Source organism: Sesamum indicum, linkage group LG10 (assembly GCF_000512975.1).
Source record: "Sesamum indicum cultivar Zhongzhi No. 13 linkage group LG10, S_indicum_v1.0, whole genome shotgun sequence".
Classification (NCBI taxonomy): domain Eukaryota; kingdom Viridiplantae; phylum Streptophyta; class Magnoliopsida; order Lamiales; family Pedaliaceae; genus Sesamum; species Sesamum indicum.
The window spans coordinates 6,646,875-6,667,307 of NC_026154.1; the positions used below are offsets into that span (position 1 = coordinate 6,646,875).

At 34.4% G+C, this 20,433-nt stretch overlaps 1 protein-coding gene across 1 annotated transcript; it reads right to left on the minus strand.

Moving 5' to 3' along the window:
- Nucleotides 306-13,243, minus strand: LOC105172156 (tRNA uridine 5-carboxymethylaminomethyl modification enzyme MnmG). Its single transcript, XM_011093508.2, has 13 exons — nt 12,924-13,243; nt 12,094-12,245; nt 10,864-10,955; nt 9,970-10,083; nt 7,649-7,979; nt 6,451-6,630; nt 6,181-6,261; nt 4,417-4,635; nt 4,163-4,305; nt 3,222-3,388; nt 1,616-1,833; nt 1,373-1,465; nt 306-888 (listed from the first exon to the last, which is right to left on the minus strand). The coding sequence occupies exons 1-13, from the start codon at nt 13,132-13,134 to the stop codon at nt 691-693; spliced, it is 2,199 nt and encodes a 732-aa protein (XP_011091810.1). The 5' UTR covers nt 13,135-13,243; the 3' UTR covers nt 306-690.

Below are 20,433 nucleotides of genomic sequence, written 5' to 3' on the forward strand. Positions count from 1 at the left end.
TTCTTTTTACTTTGTAAAAATTAGATAAATTACAACAAATTCTTCTAAAATATTTTAAATTATTTATTTTGTAAAAAAATTAAAAATACCCCTTAAAAATACAAATATCCTAACAAATACCATTCAACAACGGGCAGTCACAAGAGGGTGTTTGTTAAGATATCTGTAATTTTAATGGAGTATTTGCAATTTTTCAAAATATAAAAAATATTTGTAATTATAACACACCTTAAGGGAGCACGTCGTAACTTACCCTAGAAAATAACTTTACAATCACCATCAAGAAAATTAACTTGACACAGATATATTCTGTCTGATGACACTAATTATAAATCAAACATGTCCAGAACCCGTCCATTTGTAACATGATGTCCCTGTATTATGGAACATATGAGATTATGGTGTAAACAGACAGGAGAATTGGAGGCAGAAAAACTACAAAGAAGATATACAGATAAATCATCTCAAGTTTGTATAAATACAATGAAAATGGAACAACTTTGAAGAATCATATATACCAACATTATCTTTTCCGCTGCACAAAGAATGTCGCCTCAAGAGTGTCAAACCAATGCACTGGGTTCACCTGCTCAAGTTGTAGGAAAGCAGGTGAACGAGAAGATGTAACAAAAACATTTATACCACGGATCAGACAAATTCAAGAACAGAAAACGTTAAATTTGTAAAATTTTAAGTGTTTGTTGCCTCTTTAATGTGGGTTCCAGATACTTCTTGGGCCCCATTGACCATAACGGAGGTGAGAAGTTGATGCCGTCTTTGTTCCTGAGCTCTCCTCCTGTTTGATTCTAGTATGATAAGGAGTGCTGTAATATCAGCAGGGCTAACTCCACCTACTCTGCTTGCTTGCCCAATTGTTTGTGGTCTGACCTGTAGATGAGCAATTCATAATTAGGAATTCAGGTTAGTTCCGCTTAAAGTTTTAGCAACCAACTAATAATTGCTTGCTGATTATCCATATCAAATATCAATGCATTCTCGGTATATGCAATAAACAAGTGCTGTTTACTTGGGTTTATGAGAGTACAGTGGTTTCCATCTGCTAAGACCCGTAAAGAAACAAAGCATTATTCAGATATATTATTTCCAGGCCTCTATAGATCTGTACATGAATTTAGAATTAATAAGGGAAGAAAAGAAAAGCTCAATATGCCCTATGCTCGCAGCCCAAAAACCAAGAAAGAAACGGAAGGCTATGTGGAAAGAAATGACAGTATAAATCTATACCCTGCTCCATATGAGCAACAGCCTATAGTTTGAGAACTGCATGCAACTAATCATGATAGATTTTTTCTAATGGAGCATGACATAATTTTGGAAAATAGCATAATGTCAATCAATTAGGCAACAATACCTTCGACAGTTTCTCACGTGCTTCGTGAGACAAAGTTGTCATAGCATAATAATCAAGGTCCTCTGGAAGTCGTCTATGCTGTTGATGAACCATCTAAAAACCCCAAACAAGGTCATTAGCATGAGATTCTGCCAATAAGCCAAGACAGTAAAGCATAGAGGAAAAGCAGGCTAGTTGAATGAAAAATATATCATGAGTCAGCTTAAGTTTCTTAAACATGACCATGATGCTTCAATTATCTACCTGCTGGAGTTGACTCTGCTGACGTATAATGAAGCCCTCATACTTGATGTCTATCTCTACACATTCCTTCTCCACCCTAGATAGCAGATCATTTCCATATCCATGTTTGTCAAATATTTTGTATTGCACATGTGGCTTCTTTAGGAGGGTTTCTAATGTAGATGATTCCTTCACTGGCTGGCCAGACACCTCAGTGATTTCAGCAGCTAAATTGCCTCCTGAAATCAAGGCCCATGAGCAGTTAGGTTAAGGTTAGGCTTAGGTTGTGTTGATCTATGTATATGACATTTGTGGTATTTTCTAAAACCACTGCACTTTTGCTAGAATGAAATTCTTTGCATGAATTCAAAATTTATTTGGATATTTTAATCTGATTTACCAACTATACACCTCCAGCATCTACACAAGCAAAATATTTCTACTAATTGGGCATTGTAAAATTGCAACAGAGAACATCTCATGCTGATATATGGAGGAATTCCAAGATTTCCCAAGTATTTCCATCTAGAATGAGGTGCTTGGAATCTTTTCTATATGCCAATTCCTCTTCACAAGCAAACTCCAAAACCAGCAGTATGCAAATATTACATGAGGAAATAACAAGTAAGTCATGAAAAAAGATTAAGAGCAAGGATTCCTCAATTGACTCGAAATGAACAGTATATACAATGTTTTCAAGTCACACATCAAGTTTAACATTTTTTTTCTATTTATTCCTTTCTAGCTTTCACTACATATATATCCAACTTTATCTGATCATCCCAATATATGTAACTTCTGTGAGAAACCGGACCATAACTTCAGCTCATAGGATAGTTTACAAAGTCATTTTGATTTCGTTCACACAGCTGAAGTATACAATACAATTAGGTGGAAGTCACTAAAAGTTTGGTTGGAACAGAAAAGACAACATAAAATTGAACTGGAAGTAAGTGGGTGCGTAAGAAGAGGCATGTGCTTGGTTTGAAAGAATAAATGGAGGAAAAGTAAAACATGTAAGCTGAAACCCGTCTGGACCCCAATTTCAATTCTGTCTAAACTTCAGTGTAAAAGTAAAAGTATAGGGCTCAAACGACAAAAATTCCTTATCTTGATTTGTATATGATATTGTCCATTTATTCTGTTTATATTCTTGCTTTCATACATCCCTCCTCCCACTAAAATTATGAGTTCATTATGTGTAATTTAAATCTTTTAACAGTATTATAAATAAAAAAAGGTAAATTAGTAAAACTGAGAAAGATGAATTTTCCAATTCTACTTTTTTTTATTGTATAAAATAAGGGGAAGAATGTAAGATTTTCTTCCATTTGGATCATACCAAACAATATAAATGAAAAGTATTATAACTCCCTTATGTAAAGCAAGTTCCAATAAACCTTCCCCCTCATTGTCTTTCTTTCATGAACCAAATGAAGCATAAAGAAAAAGAAGGGCAGCACAACAGTATGTGCACATTCTTAAGTTTTCCAAAACTTTTACAAATTAAAAAATTATTTTTGCCCTTCAGAAAACCATTTGAAGCTCAATGTTGTATCCCCAAGACAATGATTGGATGACACTGACAACAAGCATAAGTTCCTCCAAAGAAAAGAAGAAAATCAACCTGAAACCCTGACTGTCTTCAGTCGCTTTTTCTCTTCTGAAATTCGAGCCTGCTTGTCCTTGTAGGTGTTCCAACGCATGTCATCTATTAGACCAATTTCACGTCCCAAAGGTGTGAGGCGGCTGTCGGCATTATCAGATCGCAGAAGCAGCCGATGTTCAGAGCGGCTGAAAGATGAAAAGCAGATAACTAATAAGAAAGATAATTCAAAAGATTAAGGAGCAATGCACTTTCTATTCTACTCTTCACTTTGTCAAGAATTGGATGTCAATATCCTTTTCAGTTGCCCAAGAATTGGACAGTGGCAAAGGATAAAACAAAAAGTCGCAACATAATCACACAATTTCAAGCCTCACAAAAAGATATATGCACTATGCAGATCAACAACAAGCAATACTGAATGGAGGTAAGAGAGCTAGGCCATTAGCTTAAACCTAGCTCATGTATGAATAGCTCAATCACATCCTTCACTGCTTTACAAAGTCCAGATAACATTGATGAATTGGCTAAGGACCATAAACATACAGCTTGAGACACTTAATGGATCAACTTGTTTATACCTGTCCCCATATGTCACAGAACCATCAAACAAGTCAACCTAACTGCTCACCGAACTTCATAAACTGCTCATGAGTACAGTCTGTCACTTAGCAGCCAACAAACCAAGACACACTACATAAGCATCGTGTCTTTGATCTCTTTATGTCCGAGTATTTTCAATTTTTCCTTTCAAGAGGTATGAACCGTGTAATAAATATTCTAGTTCAGGTTTGGACACAAGACATGCCTGAGAACCGGATCATCATACATATTGCTGTATGTTTAACATGAACGCTCGCAGCTACCTACTATTCTCCAAGAACCAAAATGCTCCATACAAGTACTGGAAGAATGTGCACAACATGGAATTGTAAAGATGGATAACCTATACATTTATATACCTTGTTAACATACGATAAGGCTCTCGAAGGTCCTTTGTCACCAGATCATCAATTAAAGTCCCTATATAACTGCTTTCCCTCTCCAGAACAATTAAAGATTTACCATCTGAATGTCTAGCAGCATTTAGTCCAGAAACAATGCCCTGTAAGATAGAGACATTGGAAAGAATATAATCTTCGACAGATGACAAACAGTAATGATATCACTGATGGGAATTATGACAAAAGTTAACTTTGTATGCGAAGATAAATACCTGTGCAGCGGCTTCTTCATAGCCAGTTGTTCCGTTTATTTGACCAGAAAAAAAGAGTCCTTCGATTTTCTTTGTCATGAGGGACCTAAAACACTGATGTGCTGGCAAGTAATCATACTCCACAGCATAGGCAGGCCTCAACATTGAACAATTCTCAAGTCCAGGTAAAGTTCTCAAGAGTGGCAGCTGTAGTTGCTCTGGTAGACCCGTCGAGAATCCCTGTGAAACAAGCAGAACATAATGTTTTTCCTGAAAAACAGAGATAACTTCTAATTTGTGTATGCTAAAACTAACAGTGTCACCATAAGATCTCAAATTAATTTCTCATTCGAAGTCAAGTTCGGGAGAAAACAGTCAAGACTCATTAGAGAAATTTTCCTACCTTAATATGATCTTATAATACCTTACTAAAAGGGTAAGGAACTTAAGTAATAAAACTGTAAGGATTCCAAGTAAACTTCCAGAAAACAAAGACTTTCCATAATATCTTAAGAGGATATCATTACTGCAATGGTGACTTTTATCCAGGCAGTAAACTCGTCCATAAATTCATTTAAAAGCAAAACCAAAATTTTTACAACATATAACTACTATCACCCTTAACAATGTATCCGATATGTCAAGAGATAATCTTGCAGAAATGGCAAAATTCAGAAGATGGAGAAACAAGCGGAGAGCGGAGAGCGGTACGCTTTTCAGGAAACATTACTATCTTCCCATGCAGCTTTCTTAGCAATTAAAAGAACTCCTGAATAGCTAAAAGATGAGGACAGAGAAAGGGGTAAAAGAAGCTTACAGGAAAACCATTGTCCAAACGCACCCTAACAAATCACAATGTGATGCAACAATTGAGCAAAAATACATACGTAAGGTCTTTGATCTTCTTATGAAGCTTGGAACAAGAGTGATGGAGTTAGGCATTTCTAGGCTTGGTGAAGCAGTTCTTTCTCTTTACACATTATTCTATTACATTTATTCCTTCAAGGTTACAATAAAGCTTCTCTGAATGACATTGGCCAAAGAAATCCACAAGGGATGCAACAGGGAAATGAAACTCTCCAGAGCCTTACATGGGCCCATTTCGAAGTGAACTTCAATTCAAGTACTGGAAGAAAGAGATAATGGAATCAACCCTTGCTACGTTCATTCTACAGTACGAGTAAATCCCTGAACCAGGGAGAACTCATTTTCACTCCAAACTAGCCGCCAATGTCAAGGTCCTCGACCATTTAATAGCCAAAGCGTTAACCATCAAATGAATTCAATAATCTACGTGAAACTAGGCATACCTCTAAGGTCCTTCAAAATCATAAATTGTTGTTCACGACATCAAGTTACTATACATCTGATAAGGTAAATACTAATATTTAAACAGTCGACAAATTCTATCTTCTGCTGCTCCTCATAGAGAAACTCAGAAGCGTTAGGAGTCCTTTGTGGGTCTGGAAAATGACATAATATTCACGTGACATTTATGAGAGCAGTAGAATGCAAGATATAATATAATTAGCCAATAAAATGACTAGTTACCAATATTAGTATTGGAAGCAAAAGCTATAGTCAGAGTATGAGTATTTTCAGATAGCTGAGTTCAGGATAACTCAAACTTAAACATTCTTAGGAACTTTCAGATGGATGCTAGCAAGCAAGAGCATGTATGCAGCTATTCTTGACAGAGAAGTGTGCAGTGCTTCTGCAAACACATCTATTATGTCAAAAGCAAACTAAAACAATGGCTTCAGACAAAGGGGAAAGCTCTAAAACCTGCACATAGAGTTCAGGCACATTCCGACCCTCCGGTTCTAGAAATATTTGATGTGACTCTTTATCCTGAAATCTAACGATCTGCAGAATAATATCAGGAACCACATTAGGGAAACGTGACATAGATAACGGAAGAAGTTCCAAAAGCACATGCAGTATCTCAAAGTACATAACATTCTATATAGCATATTTTAGTGGGTCACCATGTGCGTGTTTTGTGCTTGTGAGAAAGGAACGCAAAGCAAGTGAGAATAGTCACAATGCCTGCACCTTGTCCTCAATGGAGGGGCAGTACCGAGGTCCCTTAGCTTCGACCCATCCCCCATAAGTAGGGGTCTCATGCAAGTTCTCTTTGATCAACTGATGAGTCCTCTTTGTAGTACGTGTGAGATAGCAGCACAATTGTTCTCTTTCAATATGGTAATTAGGATCAAAGCTAAACCAGCTTATCTGTCGATATTCAAACAAATTTTATAACACACTTCACAATTTAATTAAGATAATCATGAAGGGCGACAATAAATGGTTCCAATAAGTTATAGCAGATAATTAAACTAAGACCAGCAGAGAAGATCATAAACAGTTGTTCAACATGAGTATCACACTTCAAAATTCAAATAAACAATCGTGAAGGACCACAAGAAATAGTTCAAATAAGTTCTAGCAGATAACAAAACTAGCACGGAAGAGAAGATTGTAAACAGTTGTCGCATAACATAAGAGAGACTTGGTAAGAAGCTAACAGTTGAATCATGCTGACCAACTAGTATAACCAATACCACACTTCACAATTTAATTAATACAATCATGAAGGCACCAGAAAATGTTCCAATAAGTTGTAGTAGATAATAAAACTAAGACAAGCAGAGCAGATCGTAAACAGTGGTGGCATAGCATAGCAGAGATTTGGTATGAAGCTAACAGTTGAATCATGCTGACCAACTACCATATTTACTACATGACATGGATTAAATGCAGAAAATAGGACAAGGTAAAGTTTCTACAGATGGGTAATTTAGTTTATATTACTACATAAAAGATAAAGCTGGACAACATTATACTGTTGGGGCCAACTAAATAAAATAAGCTAATATCAAGTAAACAAGAAAAATCAGCACATTGCTGCATAAAACCAAGCAATATCTCCACACAGCTGATCAGGGAACTTGGACATAAGCTACAAAATCCATCCATGTGCAATGTCAAAATTGAGGGCAACTACAAGAAAATTTGTAAAGTCTTGACAGCAGTGTTCAATTGGTATAGCTGCTAACATTGAATTAAACAGTACGTAACCAAACTATAATCTTCAAACAAACTCATGTTCCTAACTTATTTCTTGAATTCTAATATAAAGGAAAATTGGGATGATGCAAGAATTTTCACATATAATATTAAGCAGATAACAAAGCAGAAAGCTATTTCTCATTAATTTCTACTGAACCTACATAAAATTAAGTGAGATGACCTCTTCATCTCCATGTTGAGGCTCCAACCCAGAGATATCTACTGTGCGAGAATCTACACGGGCAGGAGTTCCAGTTTTTAACCGGTCAGTCTCAAACCCAAACTGCTGCAAATTCTCTGTTAGGCCCTGTGAAGACGATTCACCAGCTCTCCCTGCAGGCATACAAGTTCTGCCAACCCAAATTTTCCCACTCATGAAAGTGCCAGTAGTGAGAACTACGGAAGGTGCATAGAACTTCATGCCAAAGAATGTATGAACACCTTCCACATTGTCATTCTTCCCCACCAAAATCTCTGTTACCATAGCTTCTCGAATAGAAAGGTTAGGGGTGCTGAAAAGAGGAACTGGTAGTTAGAAAATGACTGCAAGAAATGGTGTGGTAATAAGTGGATGAAGTATCCAAATCATTTGTACTTTTATGTTGCAAGTACTTCATGTACTTATACACAACCGCTTCCAGCTAGAATTTCACCAGAATGGGCTTCATGAAAAGCAGAATTTAAACAAGTGTAATCATACGAAAGCAAGATGTAAACAAACAAGTTGGAACTCACAGAAACCAAAAGAATTTGGAATAGAGTCTACACTGTTTCAGAAATCATATCTGCATGATACTTCGTTATGATACTTCGTTGCATACACTGTTGAACATGATAATTATAACTATTGGTTGGAGCTTTGCTATTATTTATTCTATGGAACTATTTGAATGCCAAAATACTAGATGAAACAATCAGTGATTCAACGCCAGGCCCACCCGTCACTTTGTCTCCCCACCGAACCTAGATTCGCAAATATATGCACACATATATGATATACATCTATATATATATGTTTAAATACATGTCTCCTCTAGTCTTGAAATAGAAATAGAGGTGAGGGTGGGAGGTTTTTGTGGGGCAGTCAGGGGGTTAGGATGAATATTGGGAACTGGGGAGTGCTGCCAAGGGCTGCATGGAAGGGAAAGGGGCGGGCAGAAGGGGTATTTTCTAAACATTGAATATTAGGGCAAACCAGAACTGGTAGATCTAAGACAGTAGTATAGGATAATGCATAATGGCCACTGTTTATCACTTATATATTTGTATACACACACACCATACACCCATACAAATGGTTATAGAAGGATAGTTGTATATTGATTTGGCTCTAAGTACGGAGCCCAATCTAAGGTCTTTGCACTTCTTTGGTGGGTCAAATCTATATGGAATCTCTAAATAGTGGAATAGCTTATATGGTCATGATTCAATTCATGAATTAGCATACAGTGAATCTACTGCATTTAGATATATATACATATATGCATCAAAAACTATTGTATATCATTCCTCTCTGTTACAAACACCGCTGACTACTGAAATGTAGAAAATACTATGAAGATCATGCATTTATCCTGCAGCTCATGGTGATGCTGCTACATAACACCCCAACTTAAGCAGCAAAGACGCAAAAATAGACCAAAAGATTTCTTACTAAAAGAATATAAAATGTATTTACTCGATATCTAAAACACAATATTTCATATATCAATTGTTGGTTGTTCTTAGTAGCCAGAGGAATATTTTGAGTCTCCCCAGTGCCACAACTTCTCCACAAGTATATTGTATCCCATCTACAGTAAAGCTAGCATTTACTGGCAGGTCTAAATCTTAAGTAGAAGAGAAAATAGAGGTATAACCAACTAAAATGTGCTTCAATAGTTCAATTAAGGTTTAAATTGCATGTCATAATATATATGCACCTGATAACAAAAGATCCAAACATCTTTTTGGTCCATGCATTTGCATGGACTAATACACATAAAAGCAGCTATCATGCCTGTTGCAATTTTTTTGATATAATGATAGAAAACTCTAACAAAGAAAGTTGAAATTCTGTACAAGTTAATTTTATTTATAAAGTAACAAGCCCAGTCTGACCACAAAAGCTGTTAGTACTGAGAAAGTTTCGAAATATGAGAATTAGAAGTTCATTTTCATTATCACATGGTGTAAGAGCAATAATATCACAGTTAACAAGTTATCACTTCAATGGAAAATTCCCCAGCACATTGTAATCGTTGTTGTATGCATTCTTTACAGAGCAGTGGCATTCATCAGAGGCAACAGCATCCTCAAAATGAATTGTTCATAAGCTATATCTCAGGGTAAAAAAGAAAAGGAAGAAGACAAACAAAATCGAAAGCTTCAAAAAGCAAAGAAAATATTGTAGTTACAAAACATAAATTGTAGTCAAATTGATGGTATCTTGGAGTTAATCATTCTGAGTATTCAACAAACCATGAACGATTAATATTTCTATAGATGAATGAATATACTTGCCTTTCAACAATCTTCTTCATTTCTGAAGCATATTCTCTTTTATCAGTTTGAGCGCGCAGTGCCCTAACAGCAGGGCCCCTTGAGACATTCAAAACTCGCTTTTGCAAGTAACACCTGAAGAATGCTACATCTGATCATTTGTAGAGCCGTATAAACAGAAAATGAAATTCTGCTGTAAATTAGTAAATGTGTATGAGAAAGGAAGGGGTATAAAGCAAATACGAGACAATACATCTTAAAACAAAGGCAAAAATAATTGCATACTGTTTATTAATTTGAATCCTTCTTATACCTATAAAAGAAAATTCGATGCCTTACATCCATCAGGTGAATGTTATATCCATCTGGACTATTATCATGATGTCATAGCATAACATCCAATCCCCAGATGCCACACAGATGATCACAGACCAGTTCTTTTATTATTCATGTTATTTTCTCTACCTGTATAATGCTTTCTATATTTTCTTCTCAATCATGTCCAAATCTGGATTTCTTGTGTTCCTCATTTAATTTCTGATATTCATTTCGGGCATATTGGAAAATTCATGTTTGGATAAGCTAAATACAAGTACAGTTTCTTTTTCCAAGTGGATTTGATGTCAATCAAATTTAACGCATTGGAAAAAGTTTACAAAAGTTGAACAAGAAACAAGCAGCAGTAATGGATAAGCCGTCAGCTCCCTTCAAACTAATCAGAAGACAAAATTTTACAGTGAGTCTTTACAGAGGTAAGGAGTGTGGAAGGATTGTCATAATGGTGAAGTGCATATTTAGTTGCATGGCACGCCTGAACACTATAAAATAGACTAAGGAGACAACATGATCAATTTAATCGTAAAGAAATAGTAATTTTAGAGTTTAACAAACATTCAAGGATTCAGTCTGTTTTACCTATCTGCTACCTTTCCAATTTCACCACCAAGTGCATCAACTTCGTGTACAAGTTGCGACTTTGCAGGGCCGCCAACAGCTGGGTTGCAGGGCTGTATTCATCTCAACTTAGTAATGGAACTATAAGTGAATTTCAGGAAAACTAAGAGCAAACTCCCTTGACAAGAAATCATAAATTGTTGACAATATTGCAATGCTTCACTACTATCACCATTATAGCAAATAGGAAAACTTCTTGGTTATATGTTCATATAAGAGTCATAACTTTTATCTTTTTTATTGTGCCCTATTGTAGCATCAATTGGATTCTGGTTATCTTGAAGGTCAATATGTTTCTAAATCCTCCTTCCAGTGCCTGTAAGTGTATTTTTAATCAGCAAACTCCATTGCAATTAGATATAAAAAGAAATATATACAGCACCAGAGCACAAACCGTAGCTACTCACAATGGGAAATCACTAACACATTCCACACGACCAAAATAATCTATACTCTAGGTACTTCTATTAAATAAATATTAGCAACCAACTCCTATAAATTTCTCTAAACAGATTGTCAGGGTTTTTGCTGCAGAAAGATCTGGCTCACGAGCAGGTCTGATGTAGGTGAATCAATGAAAAAGTTATTAGTGTTCCCATGCTTCTTATGGTTTTTGGAAAGTAACTTCACTTAGATTTGACAGCTCAGGACCAAGAAAGAAACCGTATAACTCTCAGTATGCTACTTCAGGACATCATCTCATTAGGTCATAGTCCACATACCACCCAATATCAATCACCAAGTGAATCCACGAAGGTACTAAAGAAACAAGAACAACAACTACTAATTCATCCGCTAAGATATTCCTGAAAAGTCGAAAACTAAGTGATAAGGGCTTTGTGAAATCTTCTAAGATGTTAATGGGTAAAAGGATTGGGGTTGGTTGAATATATTTCCCGAAATAACCTAATCCCTTATGTCACAATTCATAATTTACCAATGATTTAAAAGAGGGGAGGCAAGTGATGTTTTATAGTCATCAAAAGAAGCCAAAACACAAGTGAATAATCTCTTTGGTTCCTGTGCTCCCTAGAAGGGAGGAGGAGTAAGATGAAGAACAGAGTTTACACTTGAATCAGTTGCCATAGTCAAAATTGAATACCAGGAAACACACAAAAGAAAATATGTAACAGGAATGTAATTACAACCAAAAGTAATGAGAGGAAAAACTTTTAGGACTTGTCAACTAACCTGCCATGCAATGCGGTCAATGTTAAGCGTGAGAAGAAGTGTTTTTGCTCCTAAACGAGCAGATGCAAGTGCAGCTTCACATCCTGCATGGCCTCCACCAACAACTATCACATCATATCTTTCATCTGATGAGTTCCGGTGATTATTCAATTCTGCATATGCATCCAATATGTAAAATTCTTTTGTTAATTCTCAAAATTCTAGCTGATGAAACGCTTCAAAGCGACAAAACTCTGCAAGTGTCAAAATGACCAAAAAATTTAAACAATTCCAACTTGCGTCTGTTTATGCATCCAAGTGCCACACTAAGCAGAACTAAAATTTGGATGTAAGTTGTTGCATCAACAGTCGTGGGAGTGTACTACATACTAAATTAGCATGATTTAACTTAGGCTAACAGTAGTGTCATAAGTTATCTAAAACCGTTGGATGTAAGTTGGTGCATTATCGGTTGTGATGCAGACTCATACTAAATTAGCATAATTTAACTTAGGCTAACAGTAGTGTCATAAATTATTTTTGCTGCCACTTCAAGCTTATACAGTATTCGGGAAAACTAGAAAGTATCACTAAAAAAGTTACACTTCCAGCTATTTTACCAAAATTCATCTACTATAGCCTACCAGTTTCTGGTAAAACATTACACTAGTTATAGTTTGGAACTCAGTTCAATTTGCTATAAAGAAGACACAAGATAACTCAATAAGTTTACTTTTTCCCGTTTTCTGAACTTACAAGGCAAAGTACTTCACTCGAAAAACAGAACATGCGCATAAAACCTGCTCGATGACAATTTCAGGAAAAAATAATGGTACAAAAGACAGGCGTACCTTGAGAGGCAGAGGCTGAAACACAAAAAGCACGACGTGGGCTAGGACGAAGAGAGCTGACCAAAGTGCGGGAAAACCGACAATACAGGCTAATGTAACAATTAAGCGGCTGCCGGCGCTGTTTACAGAAGAATCGAGGGGTAAAGCGTGAAGAAGAAAGAGGGAAGTGCGAGCCAAATCGGGTAAGATGAAATGATAGAGTGGCGGCCATTTGGGTTTCGCAAAAGGGTTCTTAGTTCAGAGTGTTAAGGTTGCAGCAGTAGCCATGGCAGGAGAGTCGGGAGTTGCAGCAAAGGCGAAGTTGAAATTGTGATAACAATTGGTGGTTTATAGTTAGAAGAAATAAGGGTAAATATCGGTTCTGGTCACTCAACTAAATAAGGAAAAAATATTATTTTAATCCACTAAATATGCTTAATTTTAATTTTAGTTTGATAACTATGTCCATTTTTATTTAGATCCAGTAATTTACGAAACTGTTTACTTTTAGTCCTCTGGCAGATTTTCGGACAATTTTACCCCTATGCAACTTTTGAAATGCAGTTTTAGTCCATATGCACTATGTAACTTTTGAAATGCAGTTTTAGTCCATATGCACTCATAGGGGTAAAATTGTCAAAAAATCTGTCAAATGACTAAAAGTAAGCAATTTTATAAGTTACTGGACCTAAACAAAAATGAATATAATTATAGAACTAAAGTTAAAATTAAGCATACTTAGCGGATTAAAATAATATTTTTCCCACTAAATAACTTGTCCATATTTGGCGACTCATATTTTATTCTCATCAAATTTAACCCCTCAAATTTATAAATTCCATCAATTTTGGTTTTGATTCCTACTGTTATTTATCGGGTAGTTTTAACAAATTGGTGAAACAAAAAAACTTAAGATCATGACCAAACATGAAAGAATGGATAGCCTCACGACTCCACCAAGTACAACACTTAGTTATTTTATTAAATGAAATATTTCTTAAACATAATTTTAAAATAAAAAAATATGTTAAAAAGTATTTTAAAATAATGCTGAAAAATTTTAAGATGACCAACATCATCATTTTAATTTATATATCCTAATAATAAAATTTATAATATAACCAATCAAAATAACGCAGACACCAAATAATATCATAAATCACTAACACATAAAAATTAATGGCATTGTTTGGTTTTTGTGATAGTTTAGTTGGTTATATTTTGATTTTTGTTATTTGGATATATAGGATGACAATGATTGATGTTGGTTGATTTTAAGATTTTTTTGGTATGATTTTGAGATGGTTTTTAAATGTTTTTTATTTTATAGTATTATAAGGAATATTTCATTTAATAGAATAAGTACTTGGTAGAGTGATGAGGCTACCCATTTCTTCATGTTAGGTTTAGGTTTCTAGTCACTCTGTAGCAGGTTTTTTTGTTTTTTTCACAAACCCTTTAAAACTAACGGATAGGTAACGGAAGGGACCAAAATTGATGAAATCTATAAATTTGAGGGACTAAATTTGATGAGTAAGAAATATAAGGGACTAAATATGAATAAGTGGCATAGTTGAGGGACCAAAAGTGATATTTACCCAAAGAAATAATTATAGTTTGGTCTCTTAAAGTTTTGGAAATTAGAAGTTAAAAGAAAAGGAGAAAATTGCAATTTAGTACCATTATATAAGGCATGTTGCAATTTTAGTACTAAAATTTGAAAAATAGCTTAAGTAGGTATCATAATTCAGCCTCTGAGAGTAAATTCAATACTTTTATGTTAGCCACTAACGAAGAAGCACGTGGTTGTTAACCGAGGCCTGTTTGGCGGGCCAAAAATAGCTTTTTTACCGTGAAAATGGTGGGTCTCAATCTTATTTTTAACCTACTTTCAATCTATTTTTGCCGTTCTTTCTTCATTTATTTGGTTGTTTTATGGTCTTTTTATATTATTTATTTTCGATTTAGTATTTGGTTTCATGCAATTTAATTTTTGTGTAATGGTCGATGTTATATAATTTTTTTTTGCCTATTTCTGATGTATTTTCTCTGTTTAATTCTTTGTTAAATCTATATTAAATAAATAAACTTGTAAACTATGAGCAAGAAACAAATAAATAAATAAAACAATGCATGTGACAGAATCAAATGAAACACTCCACTTTTTAGTTAACTTCACTTGAGAATGAGTGGTTTGACCTCTTGCTCAGGTTGAGTGTCTTGCTTTTACAATAGAATTTCATTTGCTTGAGTCATATCCTCTTACGGTTGTGTCTGCCTTCTTCGTCCGGAGGAAATCCTTCTACCTCTGTTTGCACTCTTTCTTATTATGCCCTTCTCCACCACAGAAATGACAATGCACTTTCCATCTTTGCTTATTTTGCTTAATTGACCCTTTCTACGTGTTTGTTTTCTTCTTTTCTTTAGGGTTTTTGTCTGCAGAAGGCTTTTTATATTTTTTGGCCTTCTCTTTTTCTCCCAAAATTATTAGGGAATGATGGAATATATCCAGTCTTCTCCCACAATCTACTGTTGTTCATCATGGCTGGCTCATACACTTTGTAGTAAGTTTTCACATGGTAGCTGAGTGCACAAAGTCGTCTGATCAAGCGTTTGAGGCTTACATGGGATGCCACACAATTTCCATCTTCTTCATGAACATGTATGTGATTTCAAATAAACAGTGTACCAAGATCAAAATAAAATAAACTAACCATGAACAGTATACCTGAATCCATCAAAACATGATATTTCATAATTCCAATCATTTTACTTGATTGGAATACAATCTGCGACACTTTCCATGTTTTTCTCCACAATCTTCTTAATCTTCGGATAGAGTTTCTTTTGCCAACCCACTTTCTATACTCTATCCCTATTCTATTTCATTCTTGTCATCAAATACTCTCGTAATCACCCTAACATGGTCAACATTGGCTTTTCTCGTGCATCCAGTACACTGCTATTAAAAGATTCACATAGGGGTTGTTTAATAAAATGTCCCATTTTGGGAATGGGTTAAAGTGTGACCTCAACCAATGTTCTGTAGGTTTTTCAATGAGCCATTCAGAGCATTTCACATCTAATTCCCCAATTTTAGTCATATACTGATCAAACTCTTGGTCATGGTTGTTGTGGCTACAACTACAAGGCTCTTTTATATGCCAAGTCTTTCCATCCTACTGTTTTCGTATTTCTATGAAGGTGTCTAACACAAAATCTGTTGTCAGCACCTGAGAATACATTTCCAAAAGCAGACAACAAACCTTTTTGTTTATCTAATTATAGTAGAAAAAAATTATAATTAGCTACACGTTTCAAAAACATAATTGTAAAATAGAAATATTTTGTTCAACTTAATTATAACGAAAAAGTAATAAGCATTTAAGTTATAGGCAACTGCAAGTAACCCTTTAATGTCCATTCCTATGATTGAGTTGTCAGATCTGTGTTTTGATTGCAAACGTAATTTTTTGGCTCAATTTTAATAGACACGCCCAAATTACTTTATATCAAAATAATCACATTTTGATAAAAGTTACAATTTGTAGCTTTTAATTAGGAAAAAATATTATTTTAGTTCACTAAGTATGCCTAATTTTAATTTTAGTCCGATAATTATGCTCATTTTTGTTTAGGTCCAGTAACTTACGAAATTGCTTACTTTTAGTCATCTGTTAGATTTTCGGATAATTTTACCCCTATGAGTGCATATGGACTAAAACTGCTTTTCAAAAGTTGCATAGGGGTAAAATTATCCGAAAATCTGTTAGAGGACTAAAAGTAAGCAATTTCATAAGTTACTGAATTTAAATAAAAATGAACATAGTTATCGGACTAAAATTAAAATTAGACATACTTAGGAACTAAAATAATACTTTTCCCCTTTTAATTATGCTACCATCATGTTAGCTTTGAAATTTAGTTACAGTCTATTTTTGTATAATCAATTATAAAATTGTTAATCTAAAATAAATATTTAAAATCAGTTATTGTATAATCAATAACTATGATGAATTATGCAATTATTTGACAAATTTGACTTTAGATCATACATCAATTAAGACAATCAAATCACTTTAAGGGTGGAAATAAGTCGAATTCAAATCAAGCTCGAACAAAATTTATGGCCCATGCTCGAGCTCAAGCCAGGCTCGAAAGCACATTTTGTGAACTTGAGTAGAGAAATATGCCTTGATAGTGTTTGTGAGGATGGGCCGATGTTGTGACGCCACGACGAAGACTAGTTGTCGATTGAAACTTGGGAGTTCGGTGAAAGAGAAGGCGTCGTTTTGAGAATTGGGAGCATTAGAAGTCGAACAAAACCATACTAAATAATTTATGCTTTTTATTTTTTTATATAATATATCAATGATAATTATTTATCAAAAAAATATTTAAAAATTAAAGAAAGCTCGCATGCTTGAATAAACATATAAAATAGAACTCAAGCACAATACTAAAAAAATTGAGCTTGAATAATCTCGAGTTTGAATCGAACTGAAAACAAGCAGGCAACTCAATTCAACTTATACCCTTAGGCCTCGTTTGCTTGTAGGAATGGGATATAACAAAAAGGGATAATTACACTTTCCTCCCATGAGGTTTGGGGTAATTACTCATAAACTTCTTGTGATTTGGAAAGTTACATTTAACACTTATGGTGTTTGCTTGTATCTAACAAATAAGTCCCACGTTAGTCAAAATTCATTAAGTTTATTGATATTAACAAAAAGACTGAATAAAAATTGATATTTACCCTTGTTTGACTTAAAACTAACTTATTGCAAGTCAAATAATTTTTCCGGACTAAACTACCCTTATAATGTTGAAGATATACCTCCTTACTGAAAAAATCAATATGGCCCAAGACTTGGTAAGAACGCAACGGAAACATGAAAATAAGCATATTTAAATTTTAAATTGAAAGGAACTAATCCTTTGATTCAGGGAGTTCAACAATCAACAAGCATAAAACAAGTTTGGAATAAAATAAGTGACTCTTGTAACATAAAGTGAAGGAAATATAATCACGGAATTTTACTTTTTCGAGTTGAAGATTCTTTTTCTCTTCCAACTGTGTGTTCACGCAAAGACCAACGAGATTTCCTCTATGTCGAACACACACTATACCGCAAGGTACTACACCACAAGGTGGTCTAGACTAAATCTTGTTAGAAATAAAGTGTATGTAGTATAAGAAACTTGGTTATATAATTAACTTAGTATATCAAATTCAAGATGACATTGCTCTAACTTGAAACTAGTTCAAGAAGAACAAGAATAGAGAGAAAAGAGAGGGAGAAGAGAGAAGTCAAAATAATAAGTATGAGGGAGGACATATACACAGTTTATACATTATACACACACAAGAAACATTTATGTGCTTGTTGTACGTATACATGTATACATTGAATGTCAAGTCAAAAATAGGTACAATGTGTGCTCCCATGGTACTATTATCATAAGTACTCAAGCAATAACTCCCTCATCTTTACAACTTCATACACACACACATATATATGTATATTATGTATAAATATATATATATATATATATATATTCAAGTTAGGGCTACATATATATATATGTATCTTATTGGGTTTAATTTGAAAATAAATTAAACTCATAGGTTTGGGCCTCCATAGAATTAATCCAATCAAATTTTAAAAGCTCAAATGGAATTTATTTGTTCTTATCAAATAAATCCTAACCCATAGCCCAATTAATTAATTCATCAAATATTGAGCCTAACCCGATTTATTTAATATCATTAAATTACCAAGTTTAAATTCTAACCAGTTGATCATATTAATTAATTCATCTGGTTCAATTAAAATTGATCTTATGAACTTAATTAAATCTAACTCAAATTTTATTAATCTCTTAATTAAATCTTGGACTTCCTATCACATGGGTTTTCACATTTAAATGATTGTATCATTTAATTTCTCGAATTAATTTAAACTTTTTAAATTAATTCACTCATTTTAGAATTAATTCATAATTAATTCTACTATTTTCTTGGCTGGTGTTTTGTATGACTCTGTAGGTTTACCATCAGCTAGACTTGGGATTGTATTAATATATACTTTAATGACAAAAATTTTTGTGCTAGATTAATTAAATTATATTTAATTAATTATTTTCGATTAACACTTAATTCGAAAGCACTCGTCACCATAGGTGGCTATCTAGCAACGGTCCATGCCACTAGAGAATAGGTAAAAATGACGTGAACCTTAAGGCTACCGAGTGCCATAGGGGTATGGTCCTTCCATCGGCCATCTCCCGGTTTTAGTCTAGGGCATGGAATTGGTTAGCGGTTCCCCTCCTAGACTAGACATCTATGCTTAATATTCTTATTATGTTTCTGCACTTGATCAATATAGAAAATCACTTTCATATTTGATCACCGGCTATGGCCACAGACTCCCGAGAGTACAATACATATCAAAACGCATAGTAGATAGCTATCATCTCATGATAGGCAATGAATCCTCTCTTAGAACTCACCAATGTTTATACATGTTCTTACTGCACTGGAACAAGGCTTATAATAAATACATAAGAACATGGTCATCTTTTACCAGGCCCTAGATATAGTCGTCCTATATATGAGAATGCGTGGATCCTCAAGTTTGAGGACTAAACCCATACTATAGGAGCCGAGGAGTTCAAGTCATACCGATTAAGCCTTATAGGCTTTCATATGACGACTCACCGCGAGTTAGTTCAGTCGGCTTGACAACCTTTGTCAACTACCTACTAAAATTACATAGACGTTTCATATGTATGTCGCCTATGAAATACAACACCCATCATATGGATGCAATATTTAGTGCAATTCTCAATAGAACCCTCGATGTCCATTTTCAAGGTTTTCGACTTGGAACATTTTAGATCAAAACGTCGGAAGTTGGTTTTCAAAAATGCACAACCCAACTTCATTTATTGATTAGTGATCTGTGAGCTTTGTTGCAGTGTACGTAAATTACATGAGTAAGAACAACAAAGTAAGGCCAAATGAATACTTACTCTTATTCATTTAATTCAATATTACAAAATAGAAAAAGAATTTGCTTAAATAGATTACAAAATAACCAATCTAATTGGCTTTCTGATCATCTATTCTAAGTATTACATGCATTAACGCGTGAAGATGTACGAGGGTAATTTGGTCATAAAAAAACATGCTATAAGGGTAAGCATAGATTTTTTTTTTGATTTTTTTGTTAATATCAACAAATTCGGTGAATTTTGACTGACGAAGAGAATCATTTGTTAGACGGAAGCAAACCTCAGGAGTGTTAAATATAAATTTTCAAACTACAGAGGATTTACGTAATTACATCAAATCTCAAGAGAAAGAAATGTAATTATCCCTAGAAAAAAATGATGAAATTAGGAATGTGGCAAAAATATGTCAGTTTGTAACATGTTTATTGGTCGTATATCACGAGGGACCAAACAAATCACATGTCCCATTTGCTGTTTTTCTTTAGTTTTTGGGAAAATTGAGTATTAACCC

What these genes read in the sequence shown, in the direction of transcription:
- LOC105172156 (XM_011093508.2), bottom strand. Translation starts at nt 13,134, where the DNA reads ATGGCCGCCACTCTATCATTTCATCTTACCCGATTTGGCTCGCACTTC. An exon ending in TTCAGCCTCTGCCTCTCAAG is followed by an intron (nt 12,246 to 12,923) that starts GTACGCCTGTCT and finishes ATGCATATGCAG; the next exon opens with AATTGAATAATCACCGGAAC. An exon ending in AGCAGAGTCAACTCCAGCAG is followed by an intron (nt 1,466 to 1,615) that starts GTAGATAATTGA and finishes TGGGGTTTTTAG; the next exon opens with ATGGTTCATCAACAGCATAG.